Source organism: Erpetoichthys calabaricus, chromosome 9 (genome assembly GCF_900747795.2).
Source record: "Erpetoichthys calabaricus chromosome 9, fErpCal1.3, whole genome shotgun sequence".
Classification (NCBI taxonomy): Eukaryota; Metazoa; Chordata; class Cladistia; order Polypteriformes; family Polypteridae; genus Erpetoichthys; species Erpetoichthys calabaricus.
The window spans coordinates 92,489,393-92,516,540 of record NC_041402.2 but is presented as its reverse complement, the minus strand read 5'-3'; the positions used below and the strand labels follow the sequence as shown (position 1 = coordinate 92,516,540).

The 27,148-nt window shown below is 38.3% G+C and overlaps 1 protein-coding gene across 2 annotated transcripts in view; it reads right to left on the bottom strand.

Annotated features, from left to right (window-relative positions):
* kiaa0895l overlaps window positions 1–27,148 on the bottom strand; it is a 72,827-nt gene that overhangs the window by 8,911 nt on the left and 36,768 nt on the right. For both annotated transcript variants that reach the window (XM_051931835.1, XM_028809900.2), the window contains 4 exons: window positions 21,018–21,161; window positions 19,897–20,029; window positions 15,583–15,888; window positions 206–303 (listed from right to left, as the gene is read on the bottom strand). In XM_051931835.1, coding sequence (XP_051787795.1) covers window positions 206–303; window positions 15,583–15,888; window positions 19,897–20,029; window positions 21,018–21,149 — 669 coding nt within the window. In that variant the 5' untranslated portion in view covers window positions 21,150–21,161. The remainder of the gene's footprint in view (window positions 1–205; window positions 304–15,582; window positions 15,889–19,896; window positions 20,030–21,017; window positions 21,162–27,148) is intronic.

Sequence of the window (27,148 nt, the reverse complement as noted above, 5' to 3'; positions counted from 1 at the left end):
TTTCCCTCTATACCCCAAAGGCATGTATACCAGGGTAACTGGCCCAGAGGGAGTGAATAAACCCAGGGAGTGTCTGGCACCCTGTTTCTCAGCTTGCATCCTAGACTGGCAGGATAGGATCCGTCCTATAATCCTGTAAAGTGGGTTATGAAAATGAATGGATGAATAAACAGTAAACCAATGTGATGTGACTGACAGAACTCACCTTGCCTAAAGAAGCAAGCATTTTAAAATCAATGGTTTTCCGATGTCTTAATATCCGCAGGACTCCATCCAGATAAACTTGGTCCTTGCTGAAACAACCTGGAATTAAAAATGCATTAGGTGAAATAGCAAAACCGATGGAGAGAAGTTAATCCCATCTGATAAACATTCCTGTCACACCACCCTCTCTTTCCATGCCTGCTTTCATTCTATAATTGAATCAAACTACAGCCTAAGGGAAATTAAGTTTCTGCAGATCTCCATCTAGATAACATCATATATCAGACCCTTATAGAAAGAACTAAAAATTAAAAAGTTTGGTTATCGAAAGTGGGAAACTGAGGCTGCTCTCTCCCAAACAATACAGTATGCTACCAATAAAATACAAGTAATATGCTTGCAGACTGTGAAGCAATGAGAACAGGATCATATTTCAAAGAACACACAAATGCTGGGGTCTGAATGTGTGAATACTATTGTATATAAAAATAAATCGAATAAAAAAAAAAGACATTGAGGAGAAGTAGTAAACGTGCAACACTTCAGAATGAAGTCTGTTACATTTTGTAAGAAATCATTTAACAAGTACAAAGAAGTACAAAATCACCAATAAATCAGAATATTTGAAGATTATAAACAATAACCAAAAACAAAGATCTGCAGCTTGGCAGTATGAGAAAACATGAATAATTAATTATCATTACAGTGCAGCTCATAAGGAATAATTAATTATCATTACAGTGCAGCTCATAAGGCTGTAATAAAGAAGTATCGAAAATAGAATAAAGTACATTGGGCAGTTTTAAGCCCTTGCAGTGTTGCCCCCTCTTGATTGATCTGATTTATTATGGATGCATTAGAGAACACTCTGTGAAAATACAGAGGTTGTGAATGTTCTACGATTACTTAGAGTACAATCATGGAAATATGGCATTCAAAGAACACATTTAAGCTCATAATATTTTAGTATTCTCTGTAGTCTCGACAAGGTAATCAATAAGGCAATAAGCACTTCTTGAATCACAAAGGCTCAGAGACAATTGCAGGATGCCAACTGGAACAGGTAACAGGGACAACATAACACTTTCTAATAATCTGTCAGGTCTGGCGTTCTAGAAGGTGCTGTCAGGCATCGCAGGCTAAGTCAATCAGGGAGTCATGAATGAGTTTGTTCTCTTTGCTGATGTTATTAGTTAATGAAAAACTTTTACAGCTTTAATAATTACATCTTCAATAATAATAAAGTGTTCTGATATCTTAGAACATGTTTTTTTGAAATTGTTCTTATAAGTTTAAAAAGCTATGGCCTCATAGATAAATGGATAAAATGGGATAAAATATCCTACCAATAAACTTCACATAAGAGTAATAAAAAGACATACTGAAAATGATCTACAGTTGCTAGGCAGAACTTAAAGAACAACAAATAATTTAGAACATTAAAGATACAGTAAAAGAGTGAATGCAGGAGGCACATCCATGTTTCCCTTGCAGCACTGCCATGTGTATTTTTTTCGTATTTTAAAAAGATGAATATATGGTGTCTACTGACACCCTACAGACAGGATTGTGTGCATGAGAGATGAGCTGAGTTACTTCTGTTCCATGGATAACATCACAGTTATTATTCCAGGACAGTCACCCACCTTCAATAAATCAGCTTAAAAGGCAGCCTCTGATATTATAAAGGAGGGACATTACACTTAAAGGCACAGAAGTTCACATTTGTTTAACGAGAAAGAGAAGGAATGAGAAAGTAAGGGTCTTTTTAGGCAGAGACCTGGTGATATCAGATCAACGGTGCAGGGATGGCCACTGGCATTCTGCCTGGGGTTGCTTCACTCCTTTTGTCCAAAGCTTCTGGGATAAGCTCTGTGGCTCCATGACACTAACTGAATTAAGTAGGATTCAGATTGTTATGCAAGCATAAAGTTTATCTTACTGATTACTATTCTGATAAATACAGCCTTTCATATTCTTAATTATTTCTTTGAGTGTTTTAAAACAGCATGCTAAAGTTAAGAAAATTTAATGAATCAAGTTCAAGGTTATATAGAGTAATACTAATAATTCTTTACATGTATATAGCACTTTTCTCACTACTCAAAGTGTACATACTGTAGTAAAATTACATTTTTACTTGCATGTCTCCATAAAATAGTATTAAATAAATATGCAGTGATAAAAGTAACTGTATTAACATGATATCAGTCCTGGAGATTGGAAGGTTAAGTGATGCTTCCATTCTTGTTTTCTTGTTATCTATGCCCTCACTTTATTTCTAGCAAATCATGCAATTTCAACTTTGTGCTGCCCCCAGTGGTTTCAAGGTGTGTCTGTTATGAAAACTGGGGAAAACTCAGAATTGTAAATTAGCCTGGTGTGTTTGCCCGTGTGTGTGTGTGGAATAGGGAACAGCTCCTGTTGACCATACAATGGAGAAGCAGAAGAGAAAATAGATAGATTGGTGTTTATTTTCTGGAGCATGTTTAACAAACTGTCAGTCTTATTTTGTGATACACTAAGACATAATCTCTCACTAGTCTTATTGTCTTTTTGAACAAATAATAGTAATAAAAATTATACATTGTATTCTTAAAATGTCTTCTTCACACTCTGCTTAATGCTATTAACCAAGCAGGACAGTAACGCCAATAATTTAATACTTTTCAGCCAATTTGTTTTAATACAAAATTTTCCCAACAAAATCATTGCAAATCTGTGAATAATATTGTTAATTGATAAAAGCATAATTCTAAGAAAAGCGTTATAATAGGTTCACACATCTGAAGGCCCTTGCCTACCACACTACTTGATAGCTCATTCCAAGGTTCTCTGTGTGAAGAAAAACATCCGAGTGTTTGTATGAAATTTACTCTTAAGATGTTTCCCACTGTGTCCATGTGTTTTTGGTGAACTCATTTTAAAATAACAGTCTTGATCCACTGTACTAATTCCCTTCATAATTTTAAACACTTGTTACCTCTTCTTTTGTTTAAACCGAAAAGACTCAGCTCTTCTTATCTTTCCTCATAATTCATCCCATGTAGCCCTAGAATCAGCTAAGTTGCTCTTCTCTGGACTTTTTCCAGCGCTGCTTTGTCTTTTTTGTTGTCAGGAGGCCAAAACTGCACACAGTACTCCAGGTGATGCCTCATCAGTGCATTATACAGTTGAAGCATAACTTCCTTGGACATGTGCTCTACACACCATGCTGTATAACCTAACATTATGATAGCCCTCTTATTGGCTCTGAACACTGTCTGGAAATTGATAGCGTAGAGTCAACTATGACTCCTAACCTTCTCAAAAGATGTGTTTTCAAATTAAAATTAATTTGTTTCACATTTTCCTGGCTCACGCTGTTACTGTTCTAAAGTGAGCAAGTATCATAGCATAAAGGAATATAAAGATTTGAACCCTACTCATGTGTTATCATCAGTTTATCTTGTTACTGGAAGCTTTTGGCAGCCATAGCCAAGACAAACTCCTACAAAACATTTATCATGCTGTGATTTACTGTCAATGTTGAAATAAATTCTCTCTTTGCCAGCAACCACTCTCTTTGAACTGCAAGAAGAATAACACAGTTTATTCTGTAAATATTTATTGTGGAACGAGCCCTGGACACAGACAGGCAGACATGTTTAAAAGCACCACCACATGTTTATTTTACAGTCACTATTTACAATAATAAGTGCACCACAAACCCACAGACTCCCCCAAAGTCCAGGCCAACACCACACTATGCCTCTTTCACTCTTCAGGCCGCCTCCTTGCCTCCTCCAAGACCTCATCTCTCGACCTCCCGACTCCAACCTTGAATGAAGGGAGGCGGCCCCTTTTATAATCACCTCGATGTGCTCCAGGTGCTTCCCAGCAATCTTCCACCGGCACTCCCCAGTGTGGTGGAAGTGCCGGCTGCGTACCCAGAAGCACTCCGGGTGTCCCCGATCCTCTTCCCCCCAGCACTTCCGGGTGTGGCGGAAGTGCTGAGGTCCAGGGCTCCAAAGGCATTGGGGCAACCCCTGGCAGTGACCATGGGCCCCTACAGGGTTGAGCTTCACAGCTCTGTACCCGTGGTCCCCAAAGCAACCAGGGCGGTTGCCCCTTCGTGGTCTGGAGGAGGCGCAAGCCCTCCTCCAGTCCTCCTGGGAGTCCCGGCCAGGTACCACCCCCAGCTGCGTGCCACAATATATTTTGCTTGAATCCTTAAAATAACTTAAAACGTGTTATTTTCATATTTGCAGTGGGGCACCCTAATGGCATCTATGGACAAGCCTCCACCTGGAGCATTCATAAGCCGAAGACGTGTGGAGCCTGCAGAGTAACATCAGCTGTGATGACTGGGGATGCTGGAGAACACCTGGCTCCTTTGTATAAACAATCCTTCAGTATCAGTAAGTAAAAGATGTGTTCTGCTTTCCCGATTCTGACTTTACTACAGTATGAGCACAAAGATACCTTCTGTTAAGACAAAAGTCAGAAATTTAATACAATAAGATAAAATTGCCAATAAATGTAAGTGAAGATTTGCTACAGTAGAGTGGATGTTTGCTGTAAAATGAGAATTTTCCAGCTAGCAGGGCAGTGGTGGCAGAGACAGTGAGTGGGACAACCTAACTTTTTAAAAATTCAGCAGTGCCATTGTACTTAGTGACAATAATGAAACTCTGCATGGTGCAGAGACACACTGCATACGTTTTTTTTTGTGTTGTTTTGGAACCGGATTGGGATCACTACCTGGACATTAAGCCAAGTTACTATACACGAACTAGTCAGAACCAATGCTCAGACAAGATGAAAAAAAGCGATCTGGGAAGTGAAGGTGGCCAAAAGAAGACTAGAGACCACATATTAGTTCTCCTAGCCACGAGTGAGGATTAGGACCCCGCAAGTATTCAAGGACTAAACTTTAAAAGAACCCTCCTTGTCAAAGCCTGTTGAGCTTGGATTTTTGAGTGAAGTGGATGCAAGGGCTCACCTGACAAGGAAATTGAGAAAAAGGAGTGAAACCCACCAGTACCATTGTTGAGACAGGAGAGAGGAGGAAGGCTGGATTTATACTTCATGTGATACAAAGTGACACTTGTGCCTGCGGATGCTACTGTTATGCAAACAGTGTGCTGTTTATACTTGTGTACATACTTTATGTAAATCTGGAGGATTCCAATAGGTGGTAGAGATATCATCATGGTGAGAAAACAACGTTCGGCTTTTCTGTGTTGTGAATTTTGCATAACATCCATTAAATTCCCAGGACACCTTGCTACAGTATCTCTGAAAAGGATGGACATTTAATGATTACATCCATCAATCCAGGGACAAGCCCATTCCAGCTAGCATCAAGCATGAGGCAGAAACAATTCCTGGAACAGTTGGTGAATAGAAGCACACACATACACTAGTGTCATTTTAGGATCACCAAATCCCCAAACCTGCATGTCCTTGGAAGGAAACCAGAGTACAGTAATCCCTCCTCCATCGCGGGGGTTGCGTTCCAGAGCCACCCGCGAAATAAGAAAATCCGCGAAGTAGAAACCATATGTTTATATGGTTATTTTTATATTGTCATGCTTGGGTCACAGATTTGCGCAGAAACACAGGAGGTTGTAGAGAGACAGGAACTTTATTCAAACACTGCAAACAAACATTTGTCTCTTTTTCAAAAGTTTAAACTGTGCTCCATGACAAGACAGAGATGACAGTTCCATCTCACAATTAAAAGAATGCAAACATACCTTCCTCTTCAAAGGAGTGCCCGTCAGGAGCATATAAAGTCACAGAGATAGAGAAAAACAAACAAATCAATAGGGCGAAGCACCGTGGCACAAAGCTGTTGAAGGCGGCAGCTCACACCCCCTCCGTCAGGAGCAGACAAAGAGAGATAGAGAGAGACAGAGTTTGTTTTTCAAGCAAAAATCAATACGTGCCCTTCGAGCTTTTAAGTATGCGAAGCACCAGTGCAGCATGTCGTTTCAGGAAGCAGCTGCACAAAAGATAGCAACGTGAAGATAATCTTTCAGCATTTTTAGACGAGCGTCCCTATCGTCTAGGTGTGCGAACAGCCCCCCTACTCAATCCCCCTACGTCAGGATCAGAGAAAGTCAGCGCAAGAGAGACAGAGAAAAGTAAGTTGGGTAGCTTCTCAGCCATCTGCCAATAGCGTCCCTTGTATGAAATCAACTGGGCAAACCAACTGAGGAAGCATGTACAAGAAATTAAAAGACCTATTGTCCTAAGAAATCCGCGAACCAGCAAAAAATCCGCGATATATATTTAAATATGCTTACATATAAAATCCGCGATGGAGTGAAACGCGATATAGCGAGGGATTACTGTACACCATGGAGACTCACCAGGATATAACATACATACTTTAACACATTTCATCATGAAAGTGATATCAAGTACAAATCTAAGGATTCTAAATGTGCAGAGAGATGGAATATCATACATTTAATGTGTTATGTGTGGCAATCACTGCCTGCCACTGCTGTCAGCGCAGGAGGAAGCCCTAGAAGCATGTAGTGATTAACAGCTGGGTTGGTTTAAAGATGATGTTTACGACAGTCTACTTTAATGACAAAATAAACTACGAGGTTAAAGTTGAAACGTATGTGCCCAATTGTGTCCCCAATTTTTTTTGTTTCACTGTGGCTCAAATACGCTTCTGTACATTCTGATGCTGTTGAGATGGTGCAAAAAATAAAAAAATAAAAAAAGACGGCACATATTTTCTTGCATTTTGTCGATAATAAAGTATACAATATATTGCATCCTTCAAAAAAGTGTTTGTTAAAAAGTCTTATATTTTACAATATCTACCTTGCTCTTGTTATTAGGATATTAACTGTTGCTTAATAATGATAATAATGGAAACAACATATTTAACAAAAATAGGTCTTGTTTACTTACTTGAAACTGAAGCATTTAAATAAAAACAATGCAAAAACACCCAAATCACCAGTGCAAGTATTAGTGAGATCAAAGTAACAGTGCAAGTATGGGTATACCATTTCAAAGTAAATCCTGGCCTCCAAGATTTACTTTGTAAAAATTTGCACAAACACTAACAGAAACTATTATAATGAGTGCAACAGACACTTCCCTTTACTGTAAACAAGACATGAATTAAAGAGACATAAAATGCTCATCATAAATGAACTACACAACAAGGATAAACATTCAATTGCTATATTTAAGGTGAATTGTGCAGCATGTAAGGAAGAACAAAAATCAAACATATTGTGAACTTCAAGTTCTGTCAAATACTGCATAAAATTAAAAAAAAATACAATTATAGCATTTACTACTATTCTACATGTAGACTCGCTGCGGCAGACATACTGTATATTATATATGTGTAGAGACAATCATGAATGCTGGGAACGACTCTCTGAGCATCACATTTCTAAACCAATTCATTGCCTCATGGAGGCGGTGCTCATATTAAGGGCGGTGATTTTGAACTCCAAAGATCCAAGGTGCTCTTGTTAATTTGATCTGACAGAAAGCAAGCTTATGATTATAATAAACTGCTATATTTGTGAAAATATGAATTGCAAAATGTGTGTTGATGTAAACGATGTGCCACACCCCATGGAAAAGAAGTGATAGGGGCTGCCATTAAATGAGTCATTAATGAAGAGCCACAGTAGAACAAATCTGCCTAACACCACCAGTAGAAGCGCACAGGAGGCTACCCAGCATTCACCATCTCACGATACTTCTAGATAAATACCTAAAGAAATATAACATTATTGTCTATTTGGAAATGCAAACATGCAATGCCAGAATAGCTGCAACGTTTTATCCCATTGTATATCCATAGACTACAATCCTGATCTATACTCTGTTTGCTTTTATGACATATAGTGATGCAGTAGTCAAAACGACAGAACGATATTGTAGCAGGCAGAAGCACTTCTCAGACAAATTTCTTCTGTTGCAGTGTTCATTAAAATGTATCAATTAATTATTAAGCTTCAATTACCTTGTGCTACTGAGCTCCTGTACTAATAACAGCAATTTTACATAGATTTTGTATTTTCTCTCAGCATTGAGTCTTTTGTTCAGTTTCTTTTGCACTCGCCCTGAACCCCGGCAGTTTAAAATTCATGGACTGGAGGAATTTGGGGTGGGTGTTTAGGAAGAAGCCCTGTGGGTGCAAGATTTCACCACTATTCACTACAAACGTTTCAACAGGTTGTCCTTCTACATGGTCCCACAAGATTAAGCTGCATGTCACAGTGAATGTGTGGGCTCTCAATGTGTGTTTTTGATTGTTTTCTGCAAATTGACTGACATACTCAAAGTCAACTAACACATTGTTAAAACAACAAATAAAATATTGTCATTGATGATACATATCACACAGCCCTAACTAGAAAACTCATTTTTCATTTTGGTTATGATATTGTTAGTGGCAATTACGAAACCCATCACTTGAAAAACTCTAAATCACAAAAACAAGTTGAGGCAAAAAAAAAAAAAACAGGTCAAAATGTAACTAGTTCATCAAAAAAGAAGAAAAACAGAAAAAACACAAAAGTCAAAATCAAAGCAACAAAACCAAGAATTTTTCTCTTTGGTCAGTACATTGTTTACAGTAATCCCTCGCTATATCACGCTTCGACTTTCGCGGCTTCACTCTATTGCGGATGTTATATGTAAGCATATTTAAATATATATTGCAGATTTTTTGCTGGTTCATGGATTTCTGCGGACAATGGGTCTTTTAATTTCTTGTACATGCTTCCTCAGTTGGTTTGCCCAGTTGATTTCATACAACGGACGCTATTGGCAGATGGCTGAGAAGCTACCCAACCAGAGCGCGTATTACATATTAAATAAAACTCCTCAAATATATTGTGAGCACGGGGGCTGTTCACACCCCTAGAGGATATGGCCGTTCCTCAAAAAACGCTGAAAGATTACCTTCATATTGCTCTCTTCCTTGCTGGGCTTATATATGGCTGCTATGTCAAACGATATGCTTCCCGCACTGTGCTTCGCATACTTAAAAGATCAAACAGCACGTATTGATTTTTGATAGTTTGCTTTTCTCTCTCTCTCTCTCTTGCTCTTACATTCTCTGCTCCTGACGGAGGGGGTGTGAGCAGGGGGGCTGTTCACACCCCTAGACGATACGGACGCTCGTCTAAAAATGCTGAAAGATTACCTTCACGTTGCTCCCTTCTGTGCAGCTGCTTTGTCAAGCGACATGCTTCCCGCACGGTACTTCGCATACTTAAAAGCTCGAAGGGCACGTATTGATTTTTGATTGTTTGTTTCTCTCTGTCTCTCTCTGACATTCTCTGCTCCTGACGGAGGGGGTGTGAGCAGAAGGGCTGTTCGCACACTGGCCTAGAGGATACGGACGCTCCTCTAAAAAATGCTGAAAGACTACCTTTACATTGTACATCCTTGCAGCTGCTTTGTCTGGCAGTGCTTCGCATACTTAAAAGCCAAACAGCCCTACTGATTTTTGTTTGCTTTTTTCTCTTTCTCTCTGACATTCTCTGCTCCTGATGCGCACTCCTTTGAAGAGGAAGATATGTTTGCATTCTTTTAATTGTGAGACGGAACTGTCATCTCTGTCTTGTCAAGGAGCACAGTTTAAACTTTTGAAAAAGAGACAAATGTTTGTTTGCAGTGTTTGAATAAAGTTCCTGTCTCTCTACAACCTCCTGTGTTTCTGTGCAAATCTGTGACCCAAGCGTGGCAATATAAAAATAACCATATAAACATATGGTTTCTACTTCGCGGATTTTCACCGCGAAGTGGTGGAGAGGAGGGATTACTGTACAGGTTTTTTTCTTCTTCTTCTTCTTCTTATTTTTTACTTAAACATAGATCACGAAATGAGCAGCCTCTCACTGAAAAACACTCATATTCTCCAGTTACATTTATGGAATATTGTGCCCATGATGTGGCAGCATGCATTTTACCATGATACCTGTGGGCACACATATGGTCACTCAGATGTGAAAAAGCATCAAAACACAAATGGGGAAGGAAAAAAAAAGAAATACCAAAAACAATAAAAATGGTGCACCGTATATTCAGATCATAGTCTAGAAATTGTACATTTTGGCCCATTGTGTCAGACTACGTTACATTCCCACTTGCTCCACCACAAGGCAGCATTGTTGGTTGTCTCCAGATGTCACCTACAGTAATATACATCTTCTACCCCATTCACAGCACAGAAACTGCTATAACTGGTCTTGGAACTGATATTTAAATGCCCTCCAGTGCAATAACTATCATTATTATTATGTTTTTAAACTTAAGTACTGATTTTGAGACAGCTGACCACAGCATTCAACCACACAAGCTTGACAATTCAGTTGCTCTAGTAGCTTAAGCTGTTTATTTTACACTTATCCCTCATTCCTGTCCTCAGGTACACATAGTAAAATAAAATATATATATATACTAAAATACCTGGGAATGCAGCTGGATGATAAATTGGACTGGACTGTCAATACTGATTCTCTGTGCAAGAGAGGACAGAGCCAGCTATACTTCCTTAGAAGACTGGCATCCTTCAACATCTGCAATAAGATGCTGCAGATGTTCTATCAGACGGTTGTGGCGAGCACCCTCTTCTACACAGTGGTGTGCTGGGGAGGCAGCATAAAGAAGAGAGACACCTCACGCCTGGACAAACTGGTGAGGAAGGCAGGCTCTATTGTAGGCATGGAGCTGGACAGTTTGACATCCGTGGCAGAGAGATGGGCGCTCAGCAGGCTCCTATCAATTATGGAGAATCCACTGCATCCACTAAACAGTGTCATCTCCAGACAGAGGAGCAGCTTTAGCGACAGACTGCTGTCACTGTCCTGCTCCACTGACAGACTGAGGAGATCGTTCCTCCCCCAAACTATGCGACTCTTCAATTCCACCCGGGGTTGGGGTAAACGTTAACATTATTCAAAGTTATTGTCTGTTTTTACCTACATTTTTATTACTCTTTAATTTAATATTGCTTTTTTGTATCAGTATGCTGCTGCTAGAGTATGTGAATTTCCCCTTGGGATTAATAAAGTATCTATCTATCTAGTGTTCCTCCGGGTTTGAAGCTGAGATCATTTCTATACCTTACATAATGTATTAGAAGTTATAATCCAGATTGGACATTGCAATTGAAAGAATTAGGCCTCTTTAAAATTTTGGGGGCAAATAAAACCAGTGTAGGATGTGGAGACTTTAACTACAGGATTTCTAAAATCTGGAATGGCTTACCTACTAATAACAGAGAAGTCCCACCAATTACAGGCATTTAAATCAAGGCTGATAACTCATTCTTTTACCATGGAATACTCTTGTCTGAACTGCTGCTGAGGTTGTCTCTTATTGTTCAGTTGTATTGCTTTTTAATTAAATGTGATGTAGGAATGGTTTGTATGAGAAGAACTAATCAATTAAATAATGAATTATTGGTTATGTCTTTGGCAAAGGCAGGCATTAATTAGATAAACCAATAAGGCTCCTATTTTATCTTCCTTATCTTTACTTTTTAATTAAATGTAGTGTAGGAATGGTGTGGGAGAGAAGAACTGTTCAATCAATGTTAATCAATCAAATGATTAATTATCAGTTTTGCCTTTAGCAATGGTAGTTATTAATTAGATAATTTGGTAAGGTTCCCACCTTATTTTTCCTTACTTTTCTTTGTTGTAGGAGGTAGTTCTCTGGCTGTTAGACTTACATCAGGGTGACTGAAGCACCCTTGTTTTACCAAAAAGAATAACAAAATTTATTGGTAAACACAAGGCTTACAGAAATGTTACAACTGATTACATATTGACTAAAAGTCAGAGTGGCATACTGGTTAAGGTTTTGGACTCTACATCCTAAGTATGTGGGTTCCAATCCCACTGCTAAACCTTGGGCAAAGTACTCAAACAGATCTGGGATCTGAAATCAGAGATTCATCAGTTCTGTTAAATGAAAGGAAAAGCAATCCTTAAACTTAACTTTAACATTTGCTGTTGATGTGAGTGCACTTATGAATGAACTGAACACAAATTTGCACATGATATGCTCAGCCTAGTCAAGGCCTTCATGAGGAAGCTGCTGCTTCTCTCTCAATAAGTAAAGAGGAACACATTGACACTCATTCCCACACTGAGAGGGAGGAATCTATCTGCTGATCAGCTTAACAGATATGCAGTCATGTTCCAGACACAGCATGGTGAGTTTTCCAGGCAATTTGAAGACCTCAAAGCAGTGGACACTGAAATGTTCACTATCTCCTCTCCATTCATATGTGATGTGGACAGTGTCCCCAGTGAGGTGCAACTTGAACTTGTAGTCTTGCAGTCTGATGCATTGCTGGCAGAACACTTCAAGTCAATGCAATTACTGACATTCTACAATACTCTCAAAAAGAAGAATTTCCCACACTTGAGAAGACTAGCTCAGAGAAAGCTTGTCCTCTTTGGATCAATATACATATATATAAACACCAGTAACGGCGCACTGCATGATAACGTGCAGTGAATACACTTGACTTTTTTCATACTTTTTCTATGTAAGTTTAGCATTCAATTGCTCAGATGCTGATGCGCTAGCTGTTTCCTGAGCAGCTCTTCTTTTCTAAATCCTAGTGGCCCACTTCTTCTCTTCTTTTGTCGGCATCATTTCGCGTTAAAACTGATTAAGTCAGTGTTTGTGTTGCAATTAGTTAGTACATTTTCTTTAATTTTTCACTTAAGCTGGCACTTAAGTCTTCAATCTGCCTCAAGAATGATTTAAGATATGAAAAGGTAGGGGAAGTGACGGTGAAGGTGGTAGGGATGAGAACAGCGCCTGTATGCATGTGCTGCACAGCTGCCCTGCTGGCCGCTGCTGAGAGTTAATTCTACAATAAAATAAAATAAAAATAAGGAATAACCTTGGAGGTCAATCATCCCGAAAGCGGATAGTAGACGGCATGTAGTATATGTGTACCAAATTTCAGGTCAATAGGTCAAACGGTTTGTGAGCTACAGGTGATTTAAAATCCTGGACAGACAAACGAACAGCCATGGTAGCATATTATATATGAAGATTCTCAGTTAATGAAATTCAACAAATCCAGGTACAGATCTTCTGTCAGTTATAACCATCTGTCTGCTGTACTGCAAATACCAACATCAGGAATTACACCTGACTTCGGTGCACTAGCTGAAGCTCATCAAAGACCTCTTTCTTCCCATTAAGTTGTCAAAGGTACAGAGACAGTAAAATACTTTATCAATGATTAATACAGTAAAAAGTATTTCTTATTTTGTTTTTATTTTGTTTTACATGATGTTGTGTCAGAAAGTACACTATAGTGTGCGTATGTTCCATGGTTCAATGAATCAAACAAAATCTGTGAATATGTAGTCTATATTACTTTTTTATACAGAAAAAAAGAAATATAACATGTTTACCTTAATGTAACATTTGACAGAATGTGTTCGGCCTTCCTCACCAAGCTGTTTTTTCCCATGTGGCCCCCCATAAAAAATAGTTATCCACCCTTATCCCAGAGAAATCACTAAATGTTTTGTCCACAAGAATACTGTATTTCAAAGTGTCGAGTGCATTATGGAACATCACTTCACTGTATGTAAAGTTTTTTAAATTCTTGCCTTTTACTATTAGTTGATTGTACAGTTACTCTACAAAGATCTGGACTTGTACTAATGACTGCACTAACTCCACGTGTGCTTCAGTGGAATCTTATGGTCTTATGGTTTACTGACCATAGTAAACGGGAGCAAAAAAAAAAAAAACTCACAAGGGTGAAGGTACTGGCTAGAGTATACAGTCAATCATAAGTGGGCAGTAAGCTGATCCAACTAGCACAGTTGTAAAAGGTTAGCCACTCCACTGCAGAGGGACTGCTACAAACCAGAGTTCTGATAATATGAAATGAGTAAACTGTAAACAGATGAGAATACTACCAGGGGTGGATGTGCCTATTTTTACAGTAATGTCTGTGGACTAAGTCCTGTATAGGACTGTGTTTCTTAAACTTTTTTTTTCTCACAACCCTATCTTTCTCTTCTTAGTGTCTCTAAGACCCGGTCCTTGACGAACATGAGATCTAGAAGTGGGGGCCTCTGACTTGGAGAATCACACCTAATATTTATCCAGAGGTCAGGGAGATTCCCACTAAGATTTGGTGCCAACTAGATCTTGGGGAGTGGCCTCTCTTGGAAAACCACCAATGGCAGACATCCTGGAGAGGGGGACACTTTGCAAACCACATGCAGCCCTTTTCTATTAGAATACAATGGTGATTCACGACTACGAATGTCCCTATACCATAAAAACTATGGTACAGGGGAATGGCACTAGGGGATAAAGAGTAACTTACAAGAGCATCACCAGACCACTAGAGGGTAGCCAGGGGATCTTTTGGATGCTACGTGGATTCCTGTGGCATTCTGTGGAGTTAAACTTAATTTCATCTGCATTTCCTGGCCAAGAGAGGAAGCAAGTGTTAAGAATTGTTCTCTTATTAATATCACATTTTCCATTCCTTTTATTTTTTCCAGTGAAGTGTTATTTCTGGATATTTTTGGCAATTTTGCCAATATTTAGGGCTGATCATAGCCTAAGATCACCACTTATTGTCCATAATTGAAAAGAAATATGGACCAAAAATCACTAGAGGGACAAAAAGCCAACAGAAGACTTTAAATTGCAACAACTGATCTAGGAACAACACTTTAAATTCAAGCAATAAGCTGTACAATATCAGACACACCTCAGGTCAGTGAGCCACATACAGTATGCTATCACTATGTAAAAGGAGTCACTGGTAAAGAGTACAGTCTATGACCAAAGAAACACTTGCTGGACCTCAGCACACATTACCTGAGCATCCTTGCTGCTCCAAAGAGTGAAACAGGTGGGCCTGACTTTTCTTTACTGTTTCTTGATCTGAAGTTCCCCTTTATACATGTTCCAGGATCCCACAGTTTTTGCCTAATTAGCAACTGGAAGAATTCTCTTATCATCAGTGCAATGCTTTTCAAAAAACGATTTTTACTTTCAGATTGTATTTTTAGATACCCCTTTGTCCTTGGGCAACACCTGACTAGCTGAGAAGACTTTCACACTAGCCAGAATAAATAATTTTTAAAAAAACAATTTTCTACTATCAGGAAATTGGCAAAAAAATATTAAACTTTCAAGCATACACAAACACAAGTTTTGATTTTTAAACTTCTAACATTTGTAAATGAACAGTAGAGCTGAATCATGTCTTTGTAACAGGTCCTTTCATCCTGCTTTTTTGAAATATTTTGTAACCAACAAGTGCACATAAAACTTGATTTGCAAAACAAGACAAGTTACTGTGTGAAAAACTCAACATCATTTTCATACCTGGGAGGGAAGTGTCTGTCTGGCCCCTCTTGGCACGGACACAGTACTCCCAACGGACTGCAGGATCTTGCACAAACTGCCCAATATCATTGAACAGCTGGCTGAAGCTCATGTGGCTAGCATGATAAACAGTATAGTAAAGCAAGGCAGCCCGCCATAGGAATGGGTGTTTGCGGAAGAGAACACTGTGTAGGCTGGCCAGTCCCTCTTCAGTTGGGTTGGCAGGTTTCAGTCCAAACTGCTTCCGTCCTGCTTTGCTGTGCCATGGCTGTTGACTATTATTGACACCACGGATATAGTGTGTACCTAGACAGATGAGAAGAATAGAAAATTGGATTATTACAAATCCACAACAGAAAATGTTTTTGAAGAAATTAAATTTTTTGGCTCATGTAACTTATTTATTGATTGCAAAAAGTTATCTCTGTGTTATATCATGCTTAAAATGGCCGGCCTGTACAGTGATACTGTGAGTGCTATGCAGAGTGGAAGCAAAATCTCTGCGTTTTTCCCAGTTATTACGTGCTTCATAATGAGAATGTTTTCGCTCCCACTCTGTTCAATGATGGAATGGACTGGGCATTGGGCAGGGTCGTGGGGTCCAGCTTGTGAAGGGCATCTGTTGATGAAGAATGATTCACTGATCTTGACTTTGCCGACGATGCTGTGATCTTCACTGAGTCCATGGAGACTCTGATTGGAGCTCTGGAGATACTGAGTGAGAAGTCTTTGTGTCTGGGCTTGCAAGTATCCTGTATGAAAACCAAGATCCAGGCCTTTAATGACCTTCTGGGCACAGCCATCAACAGTGTGTCTGTCTGTGGAGGAAATGCCAACCACATTGAGAGGGTTTACTTACCTTGGCAGCGACATTCATGTCTCTGGTGACTCTTCATATGAAGTCAGTAGATGGAATGGGAGAATTTGGGGGGATCATGAGGTCGCTAGAAAGGGGTGTGTTGTGCTCCTGATATCTCTGCAAAAGGATGAAGGTCCAAGTCATCTAGAGTCCTGATACTTCGTGTTTTGCTATATGGTTGCAAGACATGGACGCTATTCAGTGACCTGAGACTGGACTCCTTCGGTACTGTGTTTCTTCAGAGAATCCTTGGGTACCGCTGGTTTGACTTTGGGTTGAACGAGCACTTGCTCAGAGTACTGAATGAGGCACATGACCTGCATTGTGAGGGAGTGTCAGTTATGGCGCTATGGCCATGTGGCCCAATTCCCTGTGGGAAATCCAGGTCACAGGATCCTCATTGTTGAGGACATGAGTGGTTGGACCAGGGTAAGAAGACACCCACATAACACCTGGCTGCATCAGATAGATGGCCATTTCTGGAGGGTGGGATTGGACCACATGTCTGCCAGGGGGGTTGCCAACTGTTATCCCATGCTGTTTCATCATGTGGTGGTTGTGGCAACATGCTGTACCAGTGCAAGCTCGCCAACCTGACCTGACCTGAATACAACATACTGATCAATTTATTTGCATAGTAGCTGGGCAGCTTTGTTTTAATTTAATACTAGAATATATTTCTTTTTTTTCAAATATGAGCCACTGCTCTTTGAAAAAAAGATGAGAACCCTTCCTATGCATTTTTCAGAAAAGAAAATACTTTTTATGATGTCATCAACACATATTTAGAGTATATGCAGCATCTGCTTGAAATTCACATTTTGCAGTAGATCTGTTTATGTAGTCAAAACATTTGGCCACAAACATCACATGCATTTCAGATCTGCAGCTGGTCCCGACCCCACCAGTAAATGATGCCACTATATGCTCTGACTACCTATGGATTTTGAAAGTGTGCATATTGATGCATATTTTAAAATATGTTGAAAAATATGCCTTTGCACATTTTAAGATGCCTAAAATGTATTGTCAGGTAACAAGAGGATGCTTAATGTTACCAATAAATTAATTTGACACATAATAAAAATGTACTTCTAATTTAAGTAGATACATGAAAAACATAATTACTCAAATAATAAACAGATGTTCAAATATCTTTCAATGTTTATTATACAGTATATCCTGTTTATCTTTCCAATCCTGCCTTACTGAATGCCTGGTGCTGTCCGAGGTGCTGATCTTTGTCTCAGAGCTGCGCTCATTTTCTACTGCACAATGTAATTGCATTATTCTTTAAAAGTGCAGAATGTCAGTGTAAATTAAATATTTATAAACAAGAGATCACGGAAGGAATTTATTACATTTAATTGTTACTCTGATTCCTCTCACATCTCAAAGCCATGCTAAGTTGATTGGTGACTTTAACTCAGGTTTAACTCAGGTTATGAGTAGGTGGGTCTTTGCGTAAGAATATGCCCAAGAATGTACCTGATGACCAGACCAGTCCATGTTTGGATCTTGCCTTGCACTTGATGGTGTTGGGAAAGGTCCCTGAAACCTTGAATTGCAATAACTAAGTTTAGAAAAGTAATAATTAAATAAATGAATATTCTTATGACTTTATGTTTTGTGAATAAAAAAAATATATGCATTTGTTATTAATATATTAACACCATAATTTATATAAATATATTTCAATTATTTCTTTCAAATAACTACTATAAGAATATGAGGCAACAACTTTTATTTTTTCATATTATGTGCATGCTCTATGTTTTGCACTGGGTAGAGTGCAAAGGTGACTTATATCATGGATCTGCTATATAAATAAATTTACTTTTAATTAAATGATGTTTACCACTTACATAGGGTTCCCTAAAGTTGAATAACGATAAATACAGTGATGGTTCAGAACATTTTAAGTAAATATATGATGCATACATTCCTTAGATTGTATCTCAATTCAAGATCGTGCAAAAATAAGGTAAAACACTTAGTCAATCAGTTTTTATAATCACATTTCATTATGTATTTTATGACTTAATGTTTGACAGAACATCTACAGTATAAATGACTCAAAATGCAATGGTATAATTGCTAAAAGATCAAATAACAAATGCATATTACGACTGTTCTTGAAAAACCTGTGAATTTTGGAATTGATTGTAAGGTTTTTAATTTGTTTATAAGGCTCTACATGGTTTAGCTCCTCACAGTCTAACCCTCAATAAGCCGAAAAGGAATCTTCATTCTAGTTGTGGTTCTTTATCAGAAATACCTTCAGTTAATTTTAAATGTAGTGGAGAGACTACATATGCTTATTATAGATCCAGAAACTCTTCTACACTTAGTACTTTGTATGACTAATTTAAAAATTTTGTTTTACTTTTTCTTGATTTCAATTTATGCTTATTAAGTATGCTTGCCTAATTTTTTTTGTTACTTTTACATTTTATTTGGTTGTATTATTGCTTTTTTTGTGTGTGAAACACGCTGTAATGTTTATTATAGATAATAGGTGCTATATAAAATATTATATGATTATTATTTCTTTTAAAGTGCATCATCTCAGTTGTTATTAGTGACATAATAATGGACTAATAGGTACCTACTACGTCTGCTGGGAGGTTTATTAGGTTCATTAACACCTATTTAAAGAGTGATAACAGGGCTCATGTGCAGTAAGCACATATGAGCTTTTATAGAATCACATTACAAATATTGTATACAGCTTACAGTAAAACATTATAAACAGCACTAGCTCAAGTCAATCGAATTCTACTATTCACTACTTCTATTTATGAAAATTGTTTTTTGAAGTTAACTATTCTGTTTCCAAAACATTGCAGCCTACTGGAATTTAACTATATGACTGCTTGCTCAGTCCCTGCTCCTGATTCACTGAATGACAATTTATATACCCTCCTTACGTTTTAATTGTAAAATAAATTCAAACAATTACATTATGGATCTATAGTTGTACTGAGTTCACAATAGAAATGAGCTAAATAAAATGTAAGTTTTATTTTTTTGTTTAATTACAGCACTGTACCCTTGGTTATTACTCCTGAGACTACAAATGCTAATTTAACTTTAAGCACTTACTGCAACTAAGTTATAACCATTTTGGAAATGCAACATATTTGAGAAAAACTTTCTTCTAGGAAAATGAAGAGCTGAAGATTTTGCACATTTGATTTTTGTGAACATGACTTTCCCTGACACTTGGTCACTGCATTAATAATGCTTTAGTGCGGACAATGGCTCAAGTAAAGTCCTTAATGCATATTTTATGACTCATTAAATCACTAATGATAATAAATCTTCACACATTCTCAGCAGACAACAAACAGTCCATTCCTATGAGACAGATGTGAGCTTCTGACATCTGTTCAATAAGCTAATAACAAACTGATCACATGAAACCCTGGATGTCATAATCTATGACTGCTTACCAATTTCATGACGCAACATGCCCTCTAGCCAGTGCTGTCGTGCCCCTGCCAGGTTGATGGTGAGAGTTGGCCTGCAACTCTCGACCATCATTACTGCCTGTGAAAGCAGCTCTTCAGATAAACGTACCACCACCTGGACATGCACAAAGGAGAGGGAGAGAAAGAGAGAAACAGAAAGATTTACTCGTTTAGCTGCAGTAAGAAAGTGAAAAGAAATGCTTAAAGCAGTTTAAAAAAATTGCTGAACCACATTTCCAGTCTTTCGTTACTGACTCTGCATTTTTCTGCAGTAAACTGTTTTATAAAGAGATACAGAATCACTTTATAATAACTTTCATTAACAAAGATTGTAACAAGCTTAAGAGATTATTACTTCATGTACTGTACATTCAGTTAGTTATGTCTTTAAATGATAAATCATATATATTTAATAACTTAATACAGGATCAAAAACTGTATAATGTTTCTTTGCATGTTTACAACTTATTTATTAATTAGTTAAATACATTTTTGCAGTACCTAATCCAAACTTGGAAATATTCATCTATTGTAAAGGTTTATTAAAGAAAGAAATTAAAGTTATTATAAAGTGTTATCGGTGACTTTTATATCTTTATATAAAAACACTATACAGTGCTCTCCATAATATTTGAGACAAAGACACATTTTTTCTTGATTTACCCTTCTGCTTCACACTTTAAAATTACAAATCAAAACAACTCAGACATGATTAAAGTGCACAGAAATCGGGGGACCATGTATAAAAAGTGTGGTAATATCTACATGGTGTGACCAAAATATATACAAATACCCTTAAGTTAAAGTCTGCAATGTGCACTTTAATCACGTAGAGCAAAGGAATAATCAAGGAAAAGTGTGTCTTTGTCCCATACACTATGGAGGGCAAAATATGATAAAAATGAATTCATTCTGTTACTACTTGCCAACTAGGACATCCATGTTATTCTTAATTATAATATTATCAGGCCAAAAAAACCCTCACAATTAAACACCTTCACTGAACTGAAAGGACACAGTGTTTGGTGAACCTTATTTATACATTAAACATATCTGACTTGTTTGTAACTGGAGACAAAGCCTAATAATGTAATATGCCTTACCTCTCCCACACACCCCTCTTTCTGTAAGTACTTTCGCACAGAAGCCCAAACTCTGCTTTTAGGGAGGATGCTGCCACCATTGGCTAATTCAAAGTTCTCATAGGAGCCATATCTTCGGAGGACAGAGTGCATGATCCTCACAGCCTAAAGAGAAGAACACAATCTATAAAAAATTACAATACATAATGGTATACATTGTGATATATTAGTAAATACCAGAGTATCACTGAAGGCGCATTTGAACATCACAGCTGCATTTCTAGACAATTAGTTCCGAAACAAGTATGTTTTTATGTTTGACTTTTCAAATAAAATATAGCATTTTTTTTAAACTTACTTAAGTTCAAGTGAGACTTTTGCGTATTTTTATTGTCAGCTCTTGTTATGAATCTTTGAATGCACATATAAAGTAATTGAAACATCAGATGTTACAGATGTCAATGCATGATAGTGATGACTCATAAAATTATTACTTTTCTAGCATCAGCATCCTACCCTGGCCAGCTGAGTCCTTTAACATTTCTACAGATCCAGAAGTGCATTCTGGGCCACCACATGCAGACCCTGACAACTGCATTCTGTGGGTATGGTATTTAAACATATTGATCTTAATTAGATGTTAATTCCTTGTTTTAATAGAAATTGACATTTGGCTGGATGACTCTATCTGCAGTCCGAGAATCTAGCAATAATTAAATGCTTACTTCTGTATGACAGATCAGGAAGATGCCTTTTGCCATCTTAACTTTCAATAAATAAGAATTATTTCTTGCCTATTTTTTATCTGATTTCTTGTTAACAATTTTTTGTAAATAGCAAGGCAGCCAACATAGGGTAAACTAATATGATATCATTTGTACCCAGATGTGTTCCTCAGCTACTGTCATGTTAGTTTACTAAGCATTTCAATTTATGGAACTATCTTCAGTATAACTAATGTAAAAGTCAATAACTAAAAAAAATAGTAGGACAAAAACACTGGTTATATGGTTATAATTCATCTTGCCCAAATATAATTTGTTGAGTCAAAGCACATTTAAAGTGCTACTCAGTTAATATGGTTGTGATAGCATACTGTATACCCACTGTACAAACCTTTCTTATTAGACTAATGTTTAATAATCTGAATATAATAAGTTGCATCATAAACATATTTTGTATTGTCATTACAAAATATATGTTTAGAAATTCAACTGAAATGTCTAGAATTACACTCATCCATTTAGGCTTTTGGGGTTTGCCAGAACCATTCCCACCAGAAACAGTGGACTGAGAGTAATTGGCCAGGATGGGACCCTGTCCAATATTAGGTCACACGTAAATAAAGCTAAAATTTCAATTGCCAATTAACCTAAAAGGTTCAACTTTGGTATGTGATGTACTTGTGTACACGGGGAGGACAAGAAAATCGGTTGGAAATCAAATATATCACTGATGAGAAATCACTCAGGGCCTCATCCCTGTCAATTTCACACCTCACATGGAAAGGTTGGTAGGTGCTGCTTACTGACTTGAAGTCAAAGGTGAGGATGCGAAAAAGGGAATGGTGGGATCCTGATTGATTCATTGCTGGCGATAGCATCAGGGTTACTGGACCTTTCAGGAAGTAGTATTCACTACTGTGTCACTGTGCTGCGTGCAATGTAAACTCAAAAGTTAAAAATGATGAATTCTAACATATTCAAATGTATAGTGAATGAGAAGAGAGGAATGATTGGAAATTAATTACTTGTCTTTGTTCAGTACAAAGTCACTATAAATCAAACAGTAATGCAGAGATGAGAGGAATAATAGAAAAAAATCACATACTGATAATGATGTATGAAGGTGTCAAAGAAATTTAAATTGTATTGAAAGAGTAACTGATCATATGTTTCCATAATTATTGCAAAAAAGATACAAATAAAGTAAAATAACTAAGTGAAAAAGGTATTGAGCATGTCCATGCTTTCAAAAACATCATCACTATTTTAGTTGCATAGTGATTTAATGAGTAAGTGCTGTTAGCCCCGCTATGAAATATTGGGTCACACGCCAGGCCTTTACTTCTGCAGATGGGACACCTTCTCAGAATACCACACCATCAGAGGGATGGAGGTTAATACAGTTGTGTTTACATGCTGGACTCTAGTTTTACACAATTGTCTTAATAATGGATAAACCAGACTACAGTATTAGGCCAGGTATGTAGTTCATGCAATGCAACGCATGCTGCAGCGGACACTCCTGCTACGCAAGCGTTTTACTGTTTATACTTGCGTGCGTACTTTACGGAAATCTGGAGGAATCCATCAGGTGGCAGTGCGAGATATTATCACGGTGAGAACAGGTTTGGCTTCGCTGTGTTGTGAATTGCCTGGAACACCCATTAAATTCCGATGACACCTTACCTCAATATCTCTGAAAAGGATGTTTAATGATTAAATCCATCAATCCAGGGATTTGGCCATTCCAGCAAGCATTGGGCAAGAGGCTGAAACAATCCCTGGACGTGCATGAGCTCATCGCAAGGTGAATACAAGCACTCACATACACTGGCGTCATTTTAGTGTCACCAAATCTGCATATCTTTGGAAGGAAACCGGAGAACACTGTGGAAAACCAGAAGGAAAACATACACAACTCCAGGCAGGGAATATCAGCGGCATGACTCCCTGCGAGACAGCTGTGCTACCGCTCCACCACCATGTCACCCCCATGTGTGTAATTATTAACAGTATTCATTATTTAAACGAAATTAACGATTTATCTGTAAAATGTAACAAACATACTTTAATGCATTTCATCATGAAAGTGATATCAAGCATAAATCTTAGGATTCTAAATGTGCAGAGAGTTGGAATATCATACATTTAATGTGTTCTGTGTGGCGATCTATTGCTGTTTGCCGCTGCTGTCAGGTCTGGAGGAAGCCCCAGAAAAAAAAGACGGCACAGAAGACGGTATGTGAGACTTTTAAAATGTATCGTGTCATTACGATTGGGAATATGCAACACCTGAATATAAAAGCACCACAAATGCATCTGTATGTCAGCATTTTGCTTCACCACATCGAACCATTCATCAAACATCGAAGCGCGCACATCGATCTCGTGGGATCCGCAAAGTGGCTTTCTGTCACATGTAGATAGTAACCAGAGACTCTGACGTCACATTCCAAGTTTTAGCACACCGTGCCCCCCGACTTTTTACTGGTACTGCAACTCACGCACGCGTCGTATTAATATCTGAGGACCTGCTCAGGGGACGTGTCAAATGAACATTGGGAACGCATGGCAGCCATGATGCGGGCGCGTATGCGTTCTGAGCGTGAAGTATAAATGAGTCCTTACAGTGTATGATAAGCCATCAGTGGTTCACAATAATGAGTAACCAAGGAGACCTACGGTATACCTAAGCTGTTACAATTTCTAAGCAGCATGCCCATGCCAAAACCCTAGTTTTCCTTACTTCTCCCGTGAAGTTAACACTATTTCTGTTATATATGCTTATTTTTTCCAGGCTTTGTACATTTTTCTTGGGACCTGATAATTTCTGATTGGGGTCTTGAAACTTGAAGAACTCTTTTTCACTTTTAGTTTCTACATTCATTTGAGTTCTTTTATTCTATCACAATGTTTATGAAACTCTGGAACACCTTCCAGCTTTTTAGTGGGGACCAGCATTTTGGGTATCCACTGCCACGTTGTGACAACTCATTGCTAGAAGTCAGCGCAATGGTATTTAAGTTGCATGTCTTTCATTGGTCAGGTTTGTGGATACCTTTCCAAAGAACCTCAGCTGAGTGTTTAGTGTTACAATATATAGATACAGACTTTGCTAGGAAATTTAGACTTTGATTTTTATTTTTTATGCTGGCTTTGACAAAGGATTGTTTGTCTCTCTGGCTAAGACCCTAAACTGGTCTTTTACTGTCTGCCATTCATCATCCTGTGCATTAACATGGTTGTCATATTTTTTATTGATTCACTTTTTATCTGTGGAATTTGTTCCCTTAATTGTATCCTAATAATTACAAACAACAATGAGCAGTGTCAGGTTTATAAAACCTTTGTATGCACAAATAGGAGGTGGTTGCCAGTTAAATGCCAGAAGTGATTCTACTCTTGAGCCCTTGAGCAAGGCCCTTAACCTGCAATTGGTCCATCTTGGGTATGACGTTAACACGCATCCAGCCCTGCAAGCAGGTCCTCCAGCTTGCAGGGAAAACTCAGGAGTTGGGTGCAGGATTGGCACTTCAACCACTGTAAAAATCTTACACTGTTCCATTCCATTCGAACTAGTGTGGTGCTGAGGTGTTACCCATTGCATGACTGCACTCGGGTCCTAATTTGGGATCCTGAGGTGGTTGTTCATGTGTTGGGTGCAGCAATGTGCTGTACTGATGAACACTCCCTTCTCTCTCTCTATGTACAAAGACATGTCTGAAATGTGCGTGCACAACATTCCACTCATAAATCGTGATTGATAAAAGATAATCTGATGGGAGAATATGTTTATGGCAACTGTAACCCATCCATATGCAACTTTTTGGAGAAAGCGAGAAATGACAACACCATTGATCAAGTAGGGAAATGTAGCCAATATCAGCTAAATGAAAATACATATAATAATACATATCACGAGCCGTTATTATAATGTGTGTTGACTCGATAAACATATTAAACTTCGAAAGTACTGAATGTATTATGTAGACTCGATTTTAATTGCCCTTTATGAGGGCCAATGCTGTGTATCTGCACCAAACAACTCAGTTTATATTGGGTATGTGTTGTCACTTCTCAGGATAAGAAACCAAAGCAATCCCTTGTTGTCAATAATTGCATGAAGTAAAAACAGAAGCGGGATTTACTCCATGAGTACAGACATGTTAAATATTGTGCCGTATGGCCTGTTCATTGCCTAGATGTTTGACACAACTTGGCTTGTTTTGCACTGCTTGAAAACTAGGCAAATGGTCATATACAAAGGGAATGAGCTTTTAGGGACTGGCTACATTTTTGTGGCCATGATCATGAATGGCTTATGAGCTGATTTAGGCATCCAAGAGCCATTTTCTAAGAACTATGTACTCAGTTGGGACTGGCATTAGAAAAACAGACTGTCCAAAATCAGGCTATATACAGTATATTCATGTGCAGGTTTTAACAACAATTGGCTTTCTGACAATAGGCACCAACCTGTGGGAACTGGCCAAGAGGTCAGAAACATCTCAGCCAAGCTTCAGCGCCATCATGCCTGCTGTACTGGAAGCAAAAACAATTTCTGTATGGAGTGGGTGGACAAACTAACACAAAAAGGAATTTGCAGCAGTGTCCGGTCTTCCTAACATAATTGGGTCAATGGACTGCACTCAAATTGCAGCAAAGGCACCTAACTGTAATGAAGTTGCTTTTGCTAATCGTACACAGTTACATTCTATTAATGTACAAGTCATCTGTGGTGGGCAGGGTCTATCCATGACTCATTTATATTGAAGCAAAGTAGCATTGGAAGACAACTTGCTGATGGTGCTGTATGTGATGGCCGGCTTGTTGGTAGTTAACTAGGCAAACTCTCAGCTTTTCAAATAGCCTATAATATTCATTGTAACAGCATTCATCTCACTACATGTGCCAAATTATACTGGCGACCTGCTCAGACGCTGGCACCTTATGCCCTTCCCCAACCCCCAAAGCACAGAGCAGAGGTGCTAAAATGCTGCGCATACTCTTGCATGCTCCATTGTAGAGCACATGATAAGACTCATCAAATGCAGATGGCAGTGCCTGGATGCATCAGGTGGGAGGCTGCTCTGTCAGCCAATGAAGAACGGCAGCATCGTGAATGCATATGTATGAGGGTGATTAGCATGGTCCATATACAGTGGTGTGAAAAACTATTTGCCCCCTTCCTGATTTCTTATTCTTTTGCATGTTTGTCACACAAAATGTTTCTGATCATCAAACACATTTAACCATTAGTCAAATATAACACAAGTAAACACAAAATGCAGTTTGTAAATGGTGGTTTTTATTATTTAGGGAGAAAAAAAAATCCAAACCAATGTGTGAAAAAGTAATTGCCCCCTGAACCTAATAACTGGTTGGGCCACCCTTAGCAGCAATAACTGCAATCAAGCGTTTGCGATA